Source organism: Falco rusticolus, chromosome 5 (genome assembly GCF_015220075.1).
Source record: "Falco rusticolus isolate bFalRus1 chromosome 5, bFalRus1.pri, whole genome shotgun sequence".
Classification (NCBI taxonomy): Eukaryota; Metazoa; Chordata; class Aves; order Falconiformes; family Falconidae; genus Falco; species Falco rusticolus.
In genome coordinates this window covers 64348542-64369295 of record NC_051191.1, presented here as the reverse complement: position 1 = coordinate 64369295, position 20754 = coordinate 64348542, and the positions used below count along the sequence as shown (strand labels likewise).

At 43.2% G+C, this 20754-nt stretch overlaps 1 protein-coding gene across 2 annotated transcripts in view; it reads right to left on the bottom strand.

Annotated features, from left to right (window-relative positions):
• Window positions 1-20754, bottom strand: part of CREB3L2 (cAMP responsive element binding protein 3 like 2) — an 85653-nt gene that overhangs the window by 37892 nt on the left and 27007 nt on the right. For both annotated transcript variants that reach the window (XM_037388101.1, XM_037388100.1), the window contains exon 2: window positions 1624-1840. In XM_037388101.1, coding sequence (XP_037243998.1) covers window positions 1624-1840 — 217 coding nt within the window. The remainder of the gene's footprint in view (window positions 1-1623; window positions 1841-20754) is intronic.

Here is a 20754-nt window from a genome sequence, read left to right as displayed (position 1 = left end):
TCATTGCAGGGTTAAGATTAACAAAATCCCAAACACCAAATACAACTCCTCCTACTCTTCTCTTATGAAACGTTCTGCGGAGTGAACAGAAGATGAAATGCTTTCCCTTCATTTTCTATTTTTAAACCCACTTGTTAATGTTTCTTGGCTTTTTAAAACATCATTTGACTAGAGCTCTATTAATTACCCAGTGGTCTCAGCAGTATTGAATTTCTTCAGGATTTTTCCCCAAAGAAAACTCCCCTCACTTTTAGCCTAGTTTGAAGCTTCTCCCTATTAACTTCCAGAGAAGCTTAGTTTCCCAAGTTTCTTGTGCTTGTTTCTCCTGCCGCAGTCAGTATCTCCTGTATGTATTAATTTAAATATGCATAAAACGGGAAATAAAAATGGGAAGGCTTCATTGTAGATGATGTTTCCAGATCATGTCCAAAAATCTTTTCTCACACTGAAAAGCCTTCTGACAGGTTTTACTACTTGTCCCCTTGTGAAATCTCTAACAGACCGCATCTTGTTTTAAGACAGCATTCTGGACTGCAAAACTGTCAGCCTTTGAAAACTTACGTCCTGATGGATGTTCATAAACAGCTTAGCTTGTTAATGCTTAGATATAAAGCACTAATCTCTCTCCCTTTTATTGTGATGCATCTTAGCACTCTACTGCTTTTCACTGTAAAGCTAATGTTGAAGACATAAACCAATTATTAGGAGTGAAAGTCTGCCATGGTGATTATTCCTAATAGTCACCAGATATTCATGTCCTTGCTCCTCATCAACCACTAGTTTCTACCTTGAACTCCCTTTCCTGCCAGCAGCTATCTTCACACCAGAACAAGCAGGTTGGATCTCTTCCTCCCACCATTCCTGCATTTCCCTTTTTTCCATTCCAGATGTTTATAACTGCTGAACTAAAGATAACTGCTAAAAATGCTGCTGGCTTTCATCATTTTTGATGCATTGCCATTTTGTACAACCACAGGATCTATAAAATTGCAGTTATGTCTTTAGAAGATCACCAAAGACTTCTTGATGGGCATTATTTTTTTCTTTGCCTTTTTTTTATTTCCTAAAAACTTGCAACTTGCAACCATTACCTCTTGTGCCATCACTGTGTCCAGCTTTGCCTTCTCTGCATGCTTTCATCAGATAGCCGTAGACAGCAATAAGATCTCCCCTTTGTTTTTTCTCCAGAAGACCGAACAAAACCCACCTCACCCTTTCCTTCCATGTCATGTTCTACAGTACCCAGACTTCATGGTGGTCCTCATTTGACTCATTTGGTTTATCAGTCTCCATTTATCTTCAACAACCACAGATTCAGCTACCTGAAAACAAGTGTACTTCTGGCCCTTCTCCCATTGCTTTTGATGGGCATTTTAATTCAAAATGTTTACAGTGCAAAGTTACTAACTTCTGCTGAGCACAGTTTCCCTGTCTATGGACATGTTTCTTTATTCACAATGCGGGCAGACTAAAAAGAAAACAAGTCATAGAGCCATAGAATCATTGTAGTTCTATCAATTCACAAACAGCATTCACATGCACCCTTTGTGCAGCATCACCCCACCAAGAACATTTTGTTACAGCACCTTCATGACAAACGAACAAGGGCCCAGTGCACACTACCTTCATTGAAGTTGTCATCAGTTGAGATGTGGGTCAAGGGAGACTGAGGTCGAGAGTCCCCACAGAGGGAGTAGCTGTGTTCTGCCTGGATAAGGGGTGCTGGGGATGCCGGAGACAATTCCACCTCCATTATTTCGTTCTTCTCAGACAAGAAAGGATCATTCAAGAGCTGGCCTAGGACATCGGGTGAAAACTCATCCAGGAACTCTGTGAAGTGCTGTGGAGATAAAAAGGGGGAGGAAAGGTTTATCTCCTTGTCTGTCATGCCAACAATAGGAAAGCATTGATCAGAAGAATTCCAGTAGCTGTACCAGGCATCTGTGCCAGTCAGCAGCAGGATCTACCAGCCCTGCCTAACAACCTCCTCCTCCAATCACTACTTCAAGCTGAAGAGCTACAGCTAGAACAAAAGTCCTCTCAGAGGCATACAGTACAACAGAAGAGCCTGCAATTAACTTGCAATGATAACAGAAAACAGAAGCATGGTAGTCATGTCCTGAAGCAGCCTCCCCTACCACCACCAAAGGTACTCACTACAGCACACCACCAAAAATGGGAAAGCACATTTCACCCAGACAGTGTGAGAGATCCTGCAGATTTATCACCAGAAACTTTATGTGTGGAATAGAATATACAGAGTTAAATTTCTCTGAAGCAGAGAAGAAAAGGAAACACAGACACAGACTCCAGCACCATGTATGACTATTTTAGTTATGCAGATCATCAGGCGCACTCTAGGGAAATGGGTCCATGCATGTCCCCAACCAAGCAACTAACATGTTTCCTGTAAAACAGGTTTCCTGGCTGATTTACACATCTATTTTAGATGTTGCATTCCACCTAGGACTAGAGTCCATATCCAGCTTCTAGACCCCAGAGCTCCTGACAGCCAGTACTAATTACCACTTTACCTATTACACTGACAGCACATGTTATGGCTGTATGTAGCAGGGTAACTGTTTGGTTTTTACGAGCACAAACCAAACCTCGTGATCTACTTCCTTGAGACTCCGATGCAGTTCCCATCCATAGCCAAAAATTCTGCATCTCTTCTTGGTGTTGTTTCCAATGTCAGAAGGTCACATCTTTGACAGACCAAGAAACTGCACTGCAACAAAGCATTCCTGCTAATCTCATTCACACAAAGAATTCTATTTTTGTACAAAAATATTTGTACAACAAATTGTAATGAGCTTTTCCAAACAATCAGGCATTATATACCATCTTATATAGGAGTCTCTTTCAATTGGGGCACGATCCTACAAAAGCCTAAATCTGATTTGCTCTGTTTTTGCAAGCAGTATTGATCTTGGCTCTTCGTCTTGCTCTCTCCTGCAGAAACAAACACTGAAACTCAAGATTCAGCTTCCTGTATGCTAAATAAAGATTCAAACAAGTCAATATTGTATAAACCCATGAAAGAAGCGGTGTGCTCACACTCCCATGCATGCACATTTCACAGCTCCAGCAGCACCTGTGGCCTTGAAGCCTGATGCTGGAAAACACTGAGCACAGCTGGCTCTGTGAGAGTCCCCTGAAAGTTCGAGCGCCTCTTCCAAGATGCTCATAAATGCTAACTGTACCTTCTTTCAAAATCAATAAGGCTTCAGTCAATTCTGACTGACATTGAGGAAAAGAAAATATTTACTAAACATAAGGCAATAAACAGAGGACCACAGTTGCTATGCTGGAATAGCAAGCTAGCTAAAGTAAAGCCTTTACCAAATGGTAAAACAAACTTCTAGCCTCATATTTACTTACTGTAAATGATAACGCTTCTAAACAAACCCTCAAGTGACTCAGCAAGAGGGTCGTCACCACCTTAGAAAGCCTTGTTTATTTTAATTTTGATTCCCAAGGACTCACTAGCACTTCATATCCAGGGCTGTGTCCCAACATCTGCACGGATAAAAGTATAAACTACAATTCCACACTATGCAAAGAAGAAAGAAAAAGGATACCCAAGATTAGTTGAACACTCCAATGCATCAATAAAGACACTGAGTAAAACAGGGTGGGTAGCCATTAAAGTGTAAACAAGGGACAGAAATGCTTCCCAACCACAACAGAAGTCAAGGATGAACCTATAAAAAAGCAGTGCCTTTCTTAGGGACAATCTTTCCCCCACAGTCTACAGACTTCTCTTCGTTTGGGCTAATGGCGAGAGTCAATTATATTTTCCTAAAGCTCTCTAGAACTTTTCCCTCTTTCTAATTCTTGCATGCATCATCCTGACTGATGACTAGCAGATACTGAAATAGGGTTGATACAGTATTTGTATCCTGGTTTCTACACACAGCTACTTCATCACCAGTGTCATCCAATCTGAGGATGTCATTCTTGAAAATACCATACCTAAGTGTTGACTTAGCCTGACACTATTTAGATGTTCTAACAGACTCTACTGAAAGACAAAAAGACCACAGGCCACTCAGCTATTTTTGGCAAATGCACAAATAAAAATTTCTATCAGCTTTCTGTCTATTATTGCTTTGATATGGAAAAAACTAATATCAAATATTATTTTACCTTTTCCACTTGATTAACGTTAGGTACTTTAGAGATTTTTTTTACCCCTTTCTGAATGGGGAATTTTCCTAAAACCGTTTCAAGAGAAGCAAAGAAAAAACAAACATTCAACTTCCCAAAAGCACAGATAAAGAGGACCTTGGGGTGGGGAAGGATGTTCAACATGTTCATCATTTGTGCTTTCTCCTTTTCACATGCAGCTGCAAAGCAGCAAGCTGTGAGGAAGAAAAGAATCTGTATTTACCACGGAACCGTCTGAGAGCAAATAAATGGTCAATCAGTTTTTAAAATAACTCTCTAGTTTCATTACAATTTTTAATCTTATTTTTAATGCTCTGTGATGTAACTTTGAATACTGGTCAACAGAGAAGCCTCAAACAATTGCCAAGGTCAGACTGCATTGCTACTGAATTCATGGAACAGACTTTTATGAATTCCGACTTCTTGCTCAGTGATTAGAAAAAACACCACCACTTGATTTACAGGAATTTTTCATACGTTATACACATCTCTACTACAGTGAATGCTTAAAGTTAGCTTCCTTTGATTATTTTTTTTTGTTAAGAAACCAATTGCCTGATTGAAAGTGGCTCCATTTGTCTAGACAATTAAAAAGGAAAAATCCTATGAGCAACAGCTACAGCAGAAACCATCCAGAAGCAGTTAGGCCCCAGCTCCTCCGCACTTCCACCTATAGCTAAGCTGCTCCCTCTGCCTTTTCAGAGCACACTCTCCCATTCCCAACCCTCCTCCTCCTCTCCATGCTCTCCTGTCTGCTTCCATGTGTACCTTAGCTGTCATCAGCCACTTCCAGAGCTGGAAAGCCACAGAATAACCCTCAAGGAACAGGAAAGGGCAATTTAGGGAGGAAACTGAGACTTTTGCCCTTAGAACCTGTATATATATTTGCTTGCAAAAGAAAGAAATCCTTTGTCTGTGGCTTTCAGCTTGGCACCTATCACCCCGCAAGTTCACCTTTAAAAAGAAAAAAGATAAAAGAGCACTTGCATTGAAAATGTGCCTTTTTTCTCTTCTTTTCCTTTTTTGTTTTTAGTACCTCTGTAGACAGCTCCATTGCCAGCTTCCTGCTATCCTCACACCCCACTGGCAGCCGCAGCACTAATTGCAGACATGTGTTAGTACAAGGAGTCTGCTTGAGTTATTAAACTACTCTCCCTACATACCGAAGAGATGCGTTCAGCTGGGATTTTAACCTCTGTAAAAAGTCATGGATTTAGGACAGATGTAACCTTACCTTCCACCTCCCCTTCCCCCAGAACCTTGAAAAGACAAAAAAACCAGAAGTGCTCCTGCTTGCAGAGAGAAAGTAAGTTGCAGCCCCATAGAGTTTCACCACCAATTTGGTTGGACATTTGTTCCCACCTATAACCCAGGTACTTATGGGGAATACAAAACACCTACAGACATCACCCCGCAGTAAGCAGAGAAGAGCTCTTATATCCAGGCGTGCGGCGCATTTTGGATAGCTCGTTGAAAGTAGTATTTGGCTGCAGACCAGCTGGGGCGCAGGCTTCAGCCCTCCACAGCATCTGCCCGTTCCTGCCAGACAAAAGCCCTTTTCTCCAGTTCTGCTTAAGGGACAAGGAGTTGGTGTTGGTTTTTTTTCTTTCTTCTCTGATTAAATGAACATCTCTGAAGCAAAACAGAGACCTGGGTTTTGCTAGGTGCGTGGCAGCGCTAACTTCCCCACCACATGACCTGAAGCCAGACAAGAGCAGCACTAGTCCCAGTTGCCTAAAGTTGTGACATTATCACAGCTAAAATGAAACAGTTGTGTTCAGAAAATTGACTTTCTAAGAACTCACTAAAAAGGAATTATGAGGAAGTCAAGAGCTCCCAATGACACTTCATAACTATACTGAAATTACTGAACAAGTGATGGGCTTTGCTGAGCCTGGAAAACACAATGCACCAGCTTCAAGTCCCACACACCGACTGCAGCAGCACAATCCACCCTTTCCAGAAGAGTCACCCCAGACGAGAGCTAGCTACAGCACACTGCAGAACAAGCCCTGCTCTCCAAGCAGCCCTGGGAAAGCCAGCCTACACGCAATGTGCCGGGGTGAGAACCACCCACGAGTTCAAGATATTCCCCTTCTGGGGGTTAATGGCTGCTGCCTGGATCACCCTGATGTTTCCCCATCCTGAAGGTATCCATCCACTCCCCATAAGTGGAACTGCCCAGGTGTGAGGCATCCCTTCTACCCAACAGGCACTCATGGGATAAAAATGAAGCCCACCATTTATCTGTAGGTACAAAACTCCCTGATATTTATCTTACGCAAGGCTTCAGCAGCAATAATGGAGGGTGTGAGAAAGGATGGCACCCTTAATTTTGTATCAAAGGAATCAGAGTCCATGTAATGTACGATGCAGCGCTCCTGGAGAGGATGAGGAAAGAGAAGAAAGGGGAAACCACAAACCAGCCCCCACCCATGGGGAAGTAAACATGCACCACAGATATGAATTTGCCCCTTCCTCACCTCTCCGCCAATTTCCTCTCACATTAAGATAAGAGGGAGAAAAGTGAATAATTTCTTCAGCAGCTCTTTTGTGGTTTGCATAAACAAAAGTGCGTAGGAGATAAACCACAACCTATCACAAAAGATAGCAGCATTTCTAGTTAATAACAGCAAACAGATCAAGAAGCATGGCTGAACGGAGATACCATCTCCTCTGCAAGGAACCAAGCACACATTTCACAGACATCTGGCAGCTAAGGAGGTCTGAGTAGGAGTCACAGCTGCTACCGAAAGGCTTCAAGCTCTGGAAGATCCAGGCAAGGCGCCAGTTGTTAAAGATGGCACATACATGCTGGTCAGCCTTCATGGGTCGAGCTCTGGACTTTACTGCAAGGCAAGAGCTGTAAGAGGCATCGTGCAGGTCACCATTGCCTCTGTCTGGGTTTGCAAGTGCGGCACCAACCCATAGGGGCTTGGAGCACAGACCTGCCCTTTTTAGCTAATGAAGAACCATGCCTAGAGATGCTGCTCGTGGAGGACTGCACACACAAGCCTACCTGTGACGACAATGCAGCAGTCTACTGCTTTCTGCACACCCAACCCCAAGGCACAGGTTAAAAAGCTTCCTCAAGGCAGGTTTTTTCTTCCCTGGTGGTGGTGTTCATGGTGCTGTACACCTTCCTGCTGCAACTTCAACGATGACAGACTGGAGGTGTCACTGCACACCACTTCCAACAACTAAGACAACTGTTCCCAGTAGTTACTGGCACTTGGGCATCGGTTAATTTTCAGAGATTCAAACACAAATTCTGTAGATTTTCAGGTACATCACTCCTCCCAACTTCTTCCCTTTCTAGAAATCCTTTATGTTTGCAGCAGAGAAGCTGGCCACCACTCATTCTCCAAACTAAGCTATGGCTTCCATTGTGTGGTACCAATCTTTGTCAGCTTTGAGAAGAGCTACCAAGGGAGCCCCTGTAGCCTCACCTCCGCAATTCACCCACACGTGCTCTACAGGGAACAGAATAGTTCCTCTGCTGGCACGGGGTGCATTGACACACCGCTGTCACAAGGCACAGATCCAAGCTTCTGCTGCATTGCTCTTAGAAGGATGAGAAACAAAGGACACCCTGCAGCAATACAGTATTTTCCCATATGGCTGATTCCAAACATGGGGGGTGAAAGACAGATAAAACCAACCCCCCAAAATCATTCATCAACATTCCCACAGAGAGAAAGAACAGCAGAGCAAGCCACTGCACCCTATACAGCTTGATATACCAGGGTACTTACCTTTGGTATGCACTAACTGGGGGGGCTGGGGGAGGGGGGGGGAGGGCCAGACACAGACACACACAACACATGACCAACTATACTTGGCAGTGGGTATTTGAAAAAATTTATGCAACCACACTGAAACAGCTGAAATGTAATTTGCTGAGACCCCTTGGACAGACCACAGTATTGAGCATGTGACTGCGGGCACATCTAGCTTCTTACTCTTAAGCAAGACACAGAGATCCTCCCTCTCAGCCTGATGAAGGACCCAAATAGCTGGAAAAGCTTTCTGATGGCAAGAAAAGTCTTTGATGCAGCCGCAGCAGAGAACAGAGAGACTGAGGACTGTAAATAGTCCCTCAAGTCACACACAAAACATGCTGATAACACAGCAGAGACATTTACGCTACCCTGGCTTGCGTACCTGCCAAGGGCAAAGAGTGGGAACCTCAGATTTCTAGGTTTTTAACTTCTACAGTGTAAAAATCGAAACCAAGATGCAGAAAAACAGTCACTCAATTATTTTACTCTACTGTAAAATTCTTTACTGTCTAGTCATTAACTACATTGACATTACCTCATTTGCAGGAGGATATGAAGAGCAACGTGAAATGAAAACAGCAAAGAGATCCACCATAACAGCAGATACAATCACTTGAAGTATCACACCAGCAATTAGTCATTTTAAGCATTACAAGAAAAAAAAAAATTGGACAGATTAAAAGAATCCACTAAGTGAATAACATTCAGGTTGTGTCATCAGCAAAACAAATGCCAGGAAATTCAGAGCTAACAGATTTACATGGTAATTAAATCTGCACATCTTCCCAACTTGCTCAGGTTACACAGCTGGAAATGCTGAAGTTCATGCTGAGCAAATCTTACAATCCACCCCATAATGCACACATGCATGCGCACACTTCCATTGTAAACACTCAAGTATTTCCGACCCACAACCAACAAAGAAGTGCATTCATTTTTAACTAATTGGGGAGATTTTTCAAGAACCATGTTTTATTCCTTTGTCTTTCCTTGTTCTAAAACATTCTTCCACTTTCCTTAGCATCCCCCCACGCCCCCCAAAAAATTATTTTGGATTTAAAGAGAGAATTAAAACCAAAATTAAACTCTGTAATAACTAGGACTAAATATGGGTTAAAAGAAAAAAGAAAAAAAAAAAAAAGCGCAGCCTTTGTGCAGTTGAAGCAAGGATGAGAAACAACCCTGAAGTTCAGTGTCTCTTAAGCCCACTGTCTGCCAGCAGAGAAAAGGATGCTATTGCTCATTAAGCCCAAGCCTCTTGGGAGTTATATAAAATAGGAAAATCCTCACATTTCCCTGCCCTTTCCCCAGTGCATAGTTCTTGGATCTAGTCTAATTTTTCAATAGGCTTGGTGCATATTTTGCTATTTTTCACTCTCTCTCCAAAAAGATTCAGAGTCAGAGAGGAGTGAGTCACGGGGGACAGAACACCAGAGCAGTGAGTCAGTGAGCTGGAAGCCCTTCAGCAAGGCTCCCCCCATCGGGGTCCTGGCTGAGACCTCAAAATACATTATTAATTCTGTTGCAAGCAAGGGTCTGGATTATGCTCGCAGGTCAGATGCATTCATTCTTTTGTCTCAGCTACTTTTTTTTCCCCGTTATTTTTTTTCCCCTCTTACAACAGGCTTACTGGTATGCACTTCGTTTGTTTCATAAATCAGCTCTTAGGCTGCCAGCTTGAGTGGCAGAACCACAGAAAACAAACTCTCCATCACTTCTGCCCATGCCCTTCTCTTCACCTGGCGAGCCGCAGGGTCACAACTCTTTATCACCAGTGATTGTAGAGGCTGCAAGACAAGCCTGACTGACAGGTCTGCCTTTCACAAGCCTCCAAACCACCAAGCCTAGGGGCAAGGCTCTCCCTGCCACCTCCACCTAGCATGAGTCACCCTAGACAGAGGGGGTAGCTCAGCTTCCAAAACTTAGTCATTGGTGTCTCTGATGATTTCTGGCACCCAGACAAGAGACTTAAAGAGACCAGTTATGCTATTAAAAACTATCTAGCAAAAAAAGGAACAGATGCAGTTGTTTGGATTTTTTGCCCCAGCTATGCTCCAGGCATGCAATGCCAGTCATAGATGTTGTGAGAGAATATTAATTTGCTGGGTTATGCCCCAGGTACACCTACAGGCTCTTTGGAAGGAACTGGTATTTACCACAAATTTTACATCTAACTGGTGTCTTCTGGGTAACTACTCAGTGTTTAGGAAAAAAAAAAAAAAAAAAAAGAAAAAAAAAAAGCAGGGAAAGAAGGTTTTCAGACAAGCTGAAACCTTCATGTACAAATCCGACAATTCACCAGCTGGCATTTATGGTCTTATTTGTTGCCCAAGAGCTCAGCAGCAGGGATAACACATTTAGTTGTTGCACAGCTGGTTTAACTTAGGGCCACTACTGAAAGGAAACAGTTACTCCAGTCTCTTCTTCAATGCATGCAGAGAGATCTTAACATTATAGCAGTGTTGTACAACACTTGGGCGCACTGCAATTGGTTTCATCTATCATCTTGCCTCACTATGGAAATGGGAAGGGACGAAAGCAAAGAAAATTAATCTCAGTCGTTATGTATCTCAGTCAAAGGGCACTGCTATTTTAATGATATATATTTTAGATGTGTGTGTATATATATATATACACACAGAGAGGTATACATTTTAAACAGAATCTACTAGTTTTGCACCCATTTCAGAGATCATAGAAAATCTCAGGTTGGAAGGGACCCATAAGAATAATGTCCAACTCCTAGATGACTTTATGGATGTAAAAGGAAGGAGGATAGGATAACCAGGGAAAGAAGTCAGAAGTCACAGGGATCGTCCAGTTGGCCTACATGGAGACAAAATCCTCTCCCCAAGAATGACTAGCACCACACAATTCAGGGACAGCTACTTAAAACAGAGGTTGTAACCTGCCCTGCAGGGCAGCAGCAATTTGCTCAGCTGCTCACCCTGCAAGGTCTCATCACAGATCCCACATGTTAAACAACACTTGAAGCTGCCAGCCTCTGCCCACAGGCACAACCTCTCAAATATAACCATCCCAGTGGGCACGCTGTGCCAGGATGCTGTTCGGACAGCCCAGCAAAATTGTGATTTCTTGTCTAGGTTCCCAGTAGTACTGGGGGCCTCCTGCAGAACGCAGATGCTCTCCAGCTTGGCTGTTTTGTGCTTCAAGTGTTCTCAGCAGCATCCTCCCCGAGGACCAAACCAGTATCTTTCAAACGAGGATCTTTAATTTGTCTGAGCAGCGTAGGTAGGAAACAACAACTTCTGCTCCATTAGCAGCACTCCCTGCATGCTTTGGCTTGCCACTCCTGACTGACAGGACACTTGACATTTAAAATAAAAAGTCACTGTTTTCTTCTTCAGTGTTACTTCTTTAATGGCTACCAAGTTTAAATGGCAGGGTTCCAGCTTGCAGGACCGTTCCTTCTTTTTCCTAATGCTGGCTGCAAACCTACAAACCACCCATAAAAATTCAGCTCCTTAAAGCTTCTGATTATAAAATAATAAGGCTTTACTATCACTATTGGCAGCTTAAGGAGAGATTGGGCATTTTATTTCACTGAAGAGTTAGTAGGTTTTGTTTTACAGATTTATTTTTAGTACTGGGGGGGTGGCGGGTGTTCTGGGTTTTTTATTTGTTCAAGGGTAGAAGCATGGAAGCTGAGGCTTAAAAAGAAAGGACACAAACTTAGGCTCCCAAATGTTTATTTAAGCATTCTTCGTTTCTGAAGAGTCAGATTCTCTTCACGCACCTAAATGTAGACTCCCTGAATTGATTATGGAAAATATAAAATAGCTTTTATAAATGCTGCCTAATATTCATAGACATAATGGTTAAAATTGAGGATGCATGTAAAGTTTTAACAATAAATAACACACCACACACATATAACACTTTCTTGAACTCAGAAGACATGTGCTTGAGCACAAGGAAAGGAGAAAAAAAAGTGGTTTTGCAAAACAAATGTGAAGAAATACATAGGTCATATCACCCTCCCCAGGAGATTAACTCCCCTGCCTGATTCAGAGCTCAAGGATCACAGTCTTTGGCTAGCAATGACCTTAGCTGCCATGGGTTTTAGACCCTGCCCAGCAGAAAGTGCTGCCCTCTCTATCATACAGATACCTACTATCAGAGCAGAAAGAGAAACAACACTGTAGGACTTTGTTTTGTGTTCAGTGCTGCTGTTCACTGAGCATTACACATTAAGTACCATGCACTAAAAAAGCCAGTTTGATGTCAAATCCTGTTCTAGCCTGTGATCTTGCCAGAGCGTGAAAAACAATTACATTAAAGAACCCCTTTCCAGTAAATAAGTCCTACACCTTGCTCTCAGTAGAAACATCCTGAGTTTTCATCTGGCAGTTCCCATAAACTTGCACTGAGCCCAAAACACCATGGATGCATTCAGATCTGATACTCTGCCAACAGCAGCAGGTATAATCAAAGGCTTCCCATCCTAAACTGTTAAAACGTTTCCAGCTTGCAACTCTGCAGTATGCTAAATGTCTAACCAGCTACTGCACAGGAAGCTAAGGAAGAGCAGACCAGTAATACTTGACTCAGTGACAACACTGGGGTAGAACGTCCTTACCTTGTACCCACTGCCATGACACTAGAGCTTCTTTGAATGTGCCAGCCCTAACCAAACTCATGCCACAGCAAAAAGGCTTGCATTTTGAAGCCACTTCCAGTGGTCCTCTGTACCATGGGATGGATACTCACATTGCACCTGGACATTCTTAACTCTGCAGAAATTCACACAGGAACCCACAGAAATCATTTTGGCACCTCATTCTGTATGGACCAGTTCTCCACTATAACTGGTACTTTGGCACCCTCCCTCTGAGGAAAGATGCATTTCATTTTATGTCACAAGAGTGGCGGGGGTCACTTGGTTTTTACTTGTGTCAAAGGCAAACCAGTTTGTTTTGAAGCTCTACTGAAAGCTGTAGAGAGAAAGGAAATAAGGCAGGATGTGAACAAGATCAAATAAATATATACTCAGAAGTATGCATTGCATTCATTGAGACAAATTATTTTAAGACACCTCACACTTAGGAGCTGGTATTCCAATTTCCTATGACAGGTCTTTTGTCACAGTGCCAGAAAACACTACTTCAGTCAACTTTTTAAAAATAAAAAAACAGGAGTGCTACTGGATTAAGATTCAGGACCCAAAATAGCAGTAGATGGAAACAGCCATATCCTAAGACCAGGTCTTAAACAAAAACAAAAAACGAAGTTGTACACTTAGTTCCCCTCTATGCTTCTTTCCAGAGATACAGGGACTAGTGAAACAGCTTACTTAGTAATGTGTGCTGGCTCTCTTCTCTCACGAGCACTCACAATACAGTGTTCAAACCTGTGTTGCCTTCATTTACCAGTAAACAGTCATTTCAGCTTCTTTTACTAGCCCTCCCTCATTCAGAGCACCCCCTCTTTCATCCATACCTACTTCTGTACCTTCCATTTCCAGGCCTTTGCTCCCACACAGGTGAAAGAGAGGCCTAAGCTACTGATTGGCCTTGCAGGACGTAAAGAAGATCAGCGGAACTGGGAGGGAAGCTGGAAGCTCCAGGCAAAGACCCTGGAGGACCAAGAGCCAGAAGAGCAAATGTGCAGAGGCAATGGGAGGAGAAGGGAAAGTCACAGTGCTTGGGAAGGGATAAAATAAACCTACAACAGATAAGCAGCATATTAGGGTTGTGCAAGATCTTCCTCCATCCCCAGCTGTGTGTTTTTGCCAAGCGTCACCTACTTTTGTGCCTTGCCATTTACAATTGCTCATCCTTAAGTGGTCATTCTCACTTGCGTTATGGACTTGTCCAGAAGGCAGGTTCAAGAAGGAAAGGGGACTCAGGAGGGGCAAGCACTAGATTCCTGCATCCCCAAGTCGGCAAGACACGCTGCACGCTGCAGCAGGAGCAGTGCCAGCACATCATCTGGCAGCACAGCCCTACCCTTCTGCAACAAACATTTCCTCCAGCCCATGCTCTGCAGTCCTAAAGAGATGGTCAAAGCTCTTCAAGCCTCCCCTGTAAAACAGGATCAAGAGAACCTGACAGAAGGTCTTTAATAAAGAAAGCATCAATGTTGATTGTAAATAATTCATGAACATTTCAGCCCATGCCTAAAAACCGAACCAAAGCTCCTGCCATTTCATCACGGCAGGTGAAGAGAAAGCCAAAATGGGTAAACAACCCTGCTTACCATGGAAACTTGTAAGTATTAAATATTTTGGGTTACTGGAAGAAAGAAAAAATGCTGAGAGTTAACATAAATCAGAACCTAGAAAACAAGAGTTAATAGAAAACAATTCAGAGGGAAAAAAATATTGCTTCTGAGTTTGTCAGGACCCAGAAGAATTTTAATTATAGATCAGGTCATCACTTGGCTGCAGTTATTGTGGGGGGGGAGAGAGGAAGATCAAAATGTTTAATTGAATATTCCTGGGAGGGGGTGGTTCTAAATTACTGCTCTTTATATGAGAGCAGATGATACAGTCATCCCACAGGATGGTACTGAAGTGGTTTTCATCCCAACAATAACGGAAGAGAATATAAAAACAGCTATTCAAAGATGGCCATTTTAATTAGCACATCTAGAAAAACTCCATCTGAAAAATCTAAACAGTTTTTAAGGAGCTCATGAAACTCTTTCCAGTATGAGACAATACTGACTGCAAAAAATACGAAAATATGTAAGTGTAAACAAGGCAACCAAAGTAACAGCAAGTTATCCTACCTACTGTTCATTCTTGAATAAGGGAAGAGATGGAGAAGGGAAAAGAGTCGTTAAGAGTCCAAGAATAAAAGGGAGGGAAATCTAATTTATGCTTATAATTCCACAATAACCAATAATCTAGCTTCTCAAATGTTATCTTTTTGTAATAGTATTACAAACTTAATATACCTTGTCTGTTGTAGGGCAACTGACTTGGTGCTATACAAAATTAATCCAGAGTAATATGAAGTCAACAAGCCACATTCAGTGTGACAAAGAAGAAATCTCCAGATGCGAAATAGAAATCAGCTATTGCACACATGTTGTCAGTTGGTTCCCACAGGGATCGGTTCTTGGCCCCAGACTCTAATATTTTATCAATGACCTGAGAGGAAAAGTCAGCACCACTGAATTTTGCAGATAACACAGCATCAGCAGGAGCAGCGAGTAATAAAAAGGTCAGGTCACAAACCCAAAACATAGTACTTGGTAAGCAGCCATAAACAAGTGACATTTTAAATAAAGCTGAAGGTAAAAAGGAAAAAAAAAAAAACAACTTACTGCTGCAAACAAAAGGCCCCAAGTCACAGTCAGCTGACTGACAATCAGAAGCAGAGATCACAAAAAGGACTTTGGACCCTGGGAGAGATGTGGCTGAAGGAGCATCTGTGGGACAGGTACTGTAAGTGCTGGGCACATGAAGGAGGGGAGGAATTACTGCGGATGTGTGCTCACACTTCAAATGCAAGAGGCCCCTTGCTGCATCCCAGGTTGAGCCCCTCGGCCACAGCACTGAGGTCTCATGCAGTTCCAGGAACAACCAAGCACTGGGAACTCTCACACGACTGTCCTGTGCTGTGGGGCCACTGCTGGGCTCACACAGCCAAAGGACAGCAGGGAGGCAATGGTACTGCAGAAATTTTGCCTTTATTATTTATTTAGGGCCATTTTTTTTTTGTTTGCATTTGCTTCTTAAATGAGGCTTCATATTTAAAAGAAGTCACTCTGTAAAGCTCAAGCCCCAGCTAGAGCTTTATACCACGGTCTTATGCCAATCACACAACCTGCTGCACAAGTCTGTGTCCCCTGTTTTGAGGGCTTCAGAAGACAGAGAGGTGTGAAGCAGAAATTAATTTCCTCCACGCTCATGGTGGATGCAGCTGCTGCTGGCCACAGCCACGCTCCAATCCTATCCTGCCAAACTGTAAAAAAAAAAAAAAAAAGGAAAGGATGTTGAACAACTGGAGAAAGTTCAGAGAATCACAAGAATCACTGTGGAGCTCGAAATTCTGCCTCAAAATAAAGGCAAATAACAAAAGAAGAAACCAATGTAGTATTCAGCTTGCCAAAGAGGAAATTAATGCTGAACATGAACTTTCTTAAAGTACTGAAACAGGGAACAAGACTTAAAGATCAGGTCTACCAGCTTGCAGCCAAGTTTATAAGCTGAAGACAGATCCACTCATTGAGGTTATAAAGGTTATAAAGGGTTATAAATGTTATAATAAACATTAAAAAATAGGGAGAACAATCAATCATGTAGGAACAGGGTGAATTCTTCAACCCAAGCCATTCTTAACTGAAGACAAAGATATGCAGAAATTCAAACAGGAAACAATCTGGGGAAGTTTTACAGCCCATGATTTACATAAGGCTAAACCAATTAATCATAATTGTTTCCTCTGGCCTTCTTGAAGCAAAACAAGGCTGTTTACTAGAGCAGCAGCATGTTCTGGAGAACCTGATACAAACCCAGAGTTGGGCAATCTGCTAATGCTGCTTTGCATTCCTATGTTCCAGATAACTTGATATCCTTATCAGGAAGGCAGTCAGCGAACATGGTTCAAGAACCTAGTTTTAAAGACCAAAGGTTGGTCATATTAGACACAACCACCCACTCACAAGCAAGCTCCAAACACAGTGCTCGATAAACTTAAATGACTGGCACATAGCACAGCACTAGCCCACTGAAAAGCCTTTTCCCTTTGTTTATTTTCAAGGGTGCATTCTCAAGCCCTACTGCATGAGCAAGTCAACACTTCCTCGCACACCTGAGTTGGGCTGGTGAGGTCTGTGGACACCCCAGTAACAGCTGGGAGAGGGAGCCCCTACCATTTGCCATCACCACAAGAGCCGCACCTTTCGAAAGCTGGGAGAGAATCACAGAGGAAATATTCAGCAGTTGCATTGGACTTCAAGGTTTCTCAATCAAAGAAGCTAAAAATACAAATACCCAACAAACAACCATGCATGCAAACTGTTCGCTATCCTTTTGATACTGATCTGTTCCTCAGGAACAGGAAGGCAGCTGCAGTCACACCAAAGCACAAGCAAACACCCGCAACAAACTCTGAGGACCCACAAGCACACGGCATCATGATCATTTTCAGAGTCCATGTTTAATTTACAAACAAACCACAACCAAGAGATGGCCAATTTCAGTGTTGATGGAAGATTCCCCACAAGCCTAGGTGAGGAGAATGCCAGGGTGTGTGTAGGAATTCAAAAGGAGCTTCCACATAGAGAACCTGACTTCAAATTGAAATCATTTAGCAGTTGCTCATTTCCAAGTCTCTTTTACAATGTCTCCTAGTTAGCCAAGCTGCACGTGTCTGGGCATCTCCTCCATGGAGGACCCACCATCCTTTCCAAATGCCAAGGCTGCAGCAGCAGGATGCCCATAGCTGAGATATCAGAGGCAAGTTATTTTATACTTGCTTTAAACCTGAGAAAGAACACAAACACAAGCATGTAGTATGCAACACCATTCAAACACACAGAGAGAACAAAGTAACTTGGGCTCTTATTTTATGTTAGAAAAAAGCTTCCCCTTTTTTTTTTTATTTGATGAAGAAAAAAACATTAAAAGCAAACAGCTGACAGAAAGGAAGGAGAGGGTGCATTTAAAGGAAAGGAGGAGTTGCATCCTGTTTTAAAGATTAATTACAAGATTAATCCTACCAGGCAACGTTAAGTTTCTGGCAGAAAAGCAGAAGGGCGCTCTAGCCAACACCTACACACGCACCCCTGCGCAGCATCTTCCCAGTCCACATCCCTCAAATGCTAATGCACAAAGCTGCTTTCACTTGCAGCACTGCATTTAATTGCATATATTGAGCGAGTGCGCCGTGCAGTGCAGAAGACAACTCTCCTAAAACTGCCAAAAAAGCCTGCCAAGCATCCTGGGGATAGAGACGGGTGGAGAGAAGTTTCAGACATTGCATAAGCACAGGCACACGTCATCACTCATTCGCACTAGCCTGGCCAACCCCAACTCAGAGCCCTGGAGCCACAGCCAAGACCTGCTCGAGCTGTCCGGAGGTGACGGGTGCCTGGTGAGCCCCGCCGGGAGGGAGAGGCCCAGCCTGGGGGTGGGGAAGGACATGGGGCTGCTCACAGACGCCAGCCCCAGCACCCACCCAGAGTGAGCCCCGAGCCTCCAGAGGCCCCTCGGCCCCTGCTAGTGGAACCATTACCCCAGAGCTTAAAAAACAGAAAGAAAAAAACCCCATGTTTTTTCCAGGGTCTGTCAAGGTTGCTGTAAGCAAGGACGCACATCCCTGCGGTTACAGGGCCAGTCGGAAGCCGAAGGTGCCACATGCTGTCCCACGCCACCCCCACGGGCCCCTGGCACAAAGGTGCCCTTTGCCACTTCATTCCACATGGCTAAGGGCAACGACAAAGTGATACTCTCCTGTCACAAGGGATTTCAAGGATAACAGCAAAGAAGATTGCATCACATTTAATGCCAAGATTATGGGGATCATAAAACTGCTGAAGAGAGCTGGGACGCAGAGGGAGCCCCTGGTTGCAGGGCGCAGCGACACAGCACCGAGGCTTGAAGGGAGGGACCCACACGGCTACTTCTGGCTTTGAGGACTACTCAGAGGTAAAGAGCAAGCTCAGGAGCTCAGAAAGCACAATTTGCATTCCGATTTCAGGTGGTGTTGTTTCTTCCACACAGCCTGTAAGCCATCTGTGGGCCACAGCACATGGAACCCTGGCTGCCACACACCAGCCCAGCACAGCCCTGCATCACGCAGCTCCAACGGAGAGCACCTGAGGGATGGAAAACACTCCTGGAGCTCAGCCAGTCTGTTCAGCTCCAGGGAAACACAGGTACATAGCCAGCAAAATAATCAGGGGAACCTTGCACTGCTTATCAGCAATGCATAACTCTAGAGTCAGTTAAGGCTATATATACACAGAGATATATATGTGTGTGTGTGCATGCTTGTGTGTCTGCATGTATTAAATATAGCTCAGGGTTTTTAATACGGTGCCGTCGGCTGTGGAATAGTTCGGATGAGCATCTGCTACAGACCATCTGGACTGGGAGGGAGGGAGAGCAAAATGCTACAGAACTCTTGAGGAATTTGAAACTTGCAGTGGATTTTACACAGAAAACGGTTGCGTAAGGTACACTGACAAATGTGCGGTATCAGGAAGGTTCTTTAACTAAAAGAAGAAAAATAAGAAAGAGGAGAAGTGATCCTGAAACTGCTGCTTCCTGTGGGGGTTGGAGTTGGCAACCAGCGATGGTACTGACCTCATACCACTAAAATTCAGCACCATTAAAAGAAACAAAACCAAGTTCTCAACACATGCATAGATATAGTAGAAGATCTAGCATTGGACGGGTGTTGCCTTGATGAACTGAAAGTGGTACCTGATATTCACTGGGTTACCATGGGGTACCTTAAGCTTCCATCAAAAAATAAAAGACATCATAAAAACCACAGCAAGTTTTTCTTCACTGAATTAACATACAAGAACAAATGGTCCATGTGTAAAGCACTTCAATACCCTTATGACTAAGATGGCTTCATACTCATAATATATGTGCATATTTGGAGATAGAATCATAGAATCATTTAGGCTGGAAAAGACCTTTAAGATCAAGTCCAACTGTTAAAACAGCACTGCCAATTCCACCACTAAACCACGTCCCTACGTGCCATGACTACACTTCTTTTAAATACCTCCAGGGATGGTGACTCAACCACCAACCTGGGCAGCCTGTTCCAGAGCTTGACAACCCTTGCGGTTAAGAAAGTTTTCCCAATATCCAACCTAAACCACCCCTGGTGCAACTTGAGGCCATTTCCTCTTGTCTTATTGCTTGTTACTTGGGACAAGAGACTAACGCTCACCTCTCTACAATCTCCTTTCAGGTAGCTGTAGAGAGCAATAGAGTCCCCCCTGAGCCTTCTTTTCTCCTGGTTAAACAACCCCAGCTCCCTCAGCTGCTCTTCATAGGACTTTTTCCTCTATACCTTTCATCAGTTTTTCTTCTCCAGAAGTCTACAGTAAAATTCTGTGAACTAGAAGATTTTATAAATCAAGGCTCACAATGACCATGTCTTAATGCAGAACCAATACAAAGACTGACACGCCAAAACTAAAATTGTCAGTTTGTCAGAATTGCTGAGCACCCTCTCCTCGATCTTTTTTTTTTCCTAGTTGTAAGATCTGCAAAGGGTAACAAAGAAAACTAAAGAACACTAAGCAAGCTCAAGTTTGCAGAATCTGCAAACTTCCCCAGAAAATTGTTACATGTGCAAAAACAACAAGGGATTGAAAATCACTGCTCTGCTTCTACTGACAAGTTGTGGTTCCAGATGGCTCAGGAACATCTGGTCTTCAGCAACAGTCAAGATGAGCATGGTTGGCACCAATGCCAAAAGGGAACTCAGCATTTTGGGGATTTCCAAAAGTTGAATTGTACCTGTCCTGTAACAGTAGCAAGTTTATAGCACAAACAGACTAGGAACTTCAGCAGAGGACAATACAGAGAAATAACAACTCTTCTTTTGGAAAGAGCTGCTGTCCATCTTTTCTCCATTGCCAGTCATCTTTATTTTTCCAATATTGCAATAAAAAATATGTAATAAGACTTCAAATGGTCCAGTAGGGTATAATTTTGTAAAAGGAGCCCACTAGACCATTTTACAGAAGGACCTAATAGCTCTGTTCCATGAAAGGATCCTGTTTAAGCTTTATGGTGACAGCCAGCCACACTCAGAAAAGCCTGCAAGCAGATGGAGATAATAGAAATTTAAACAGA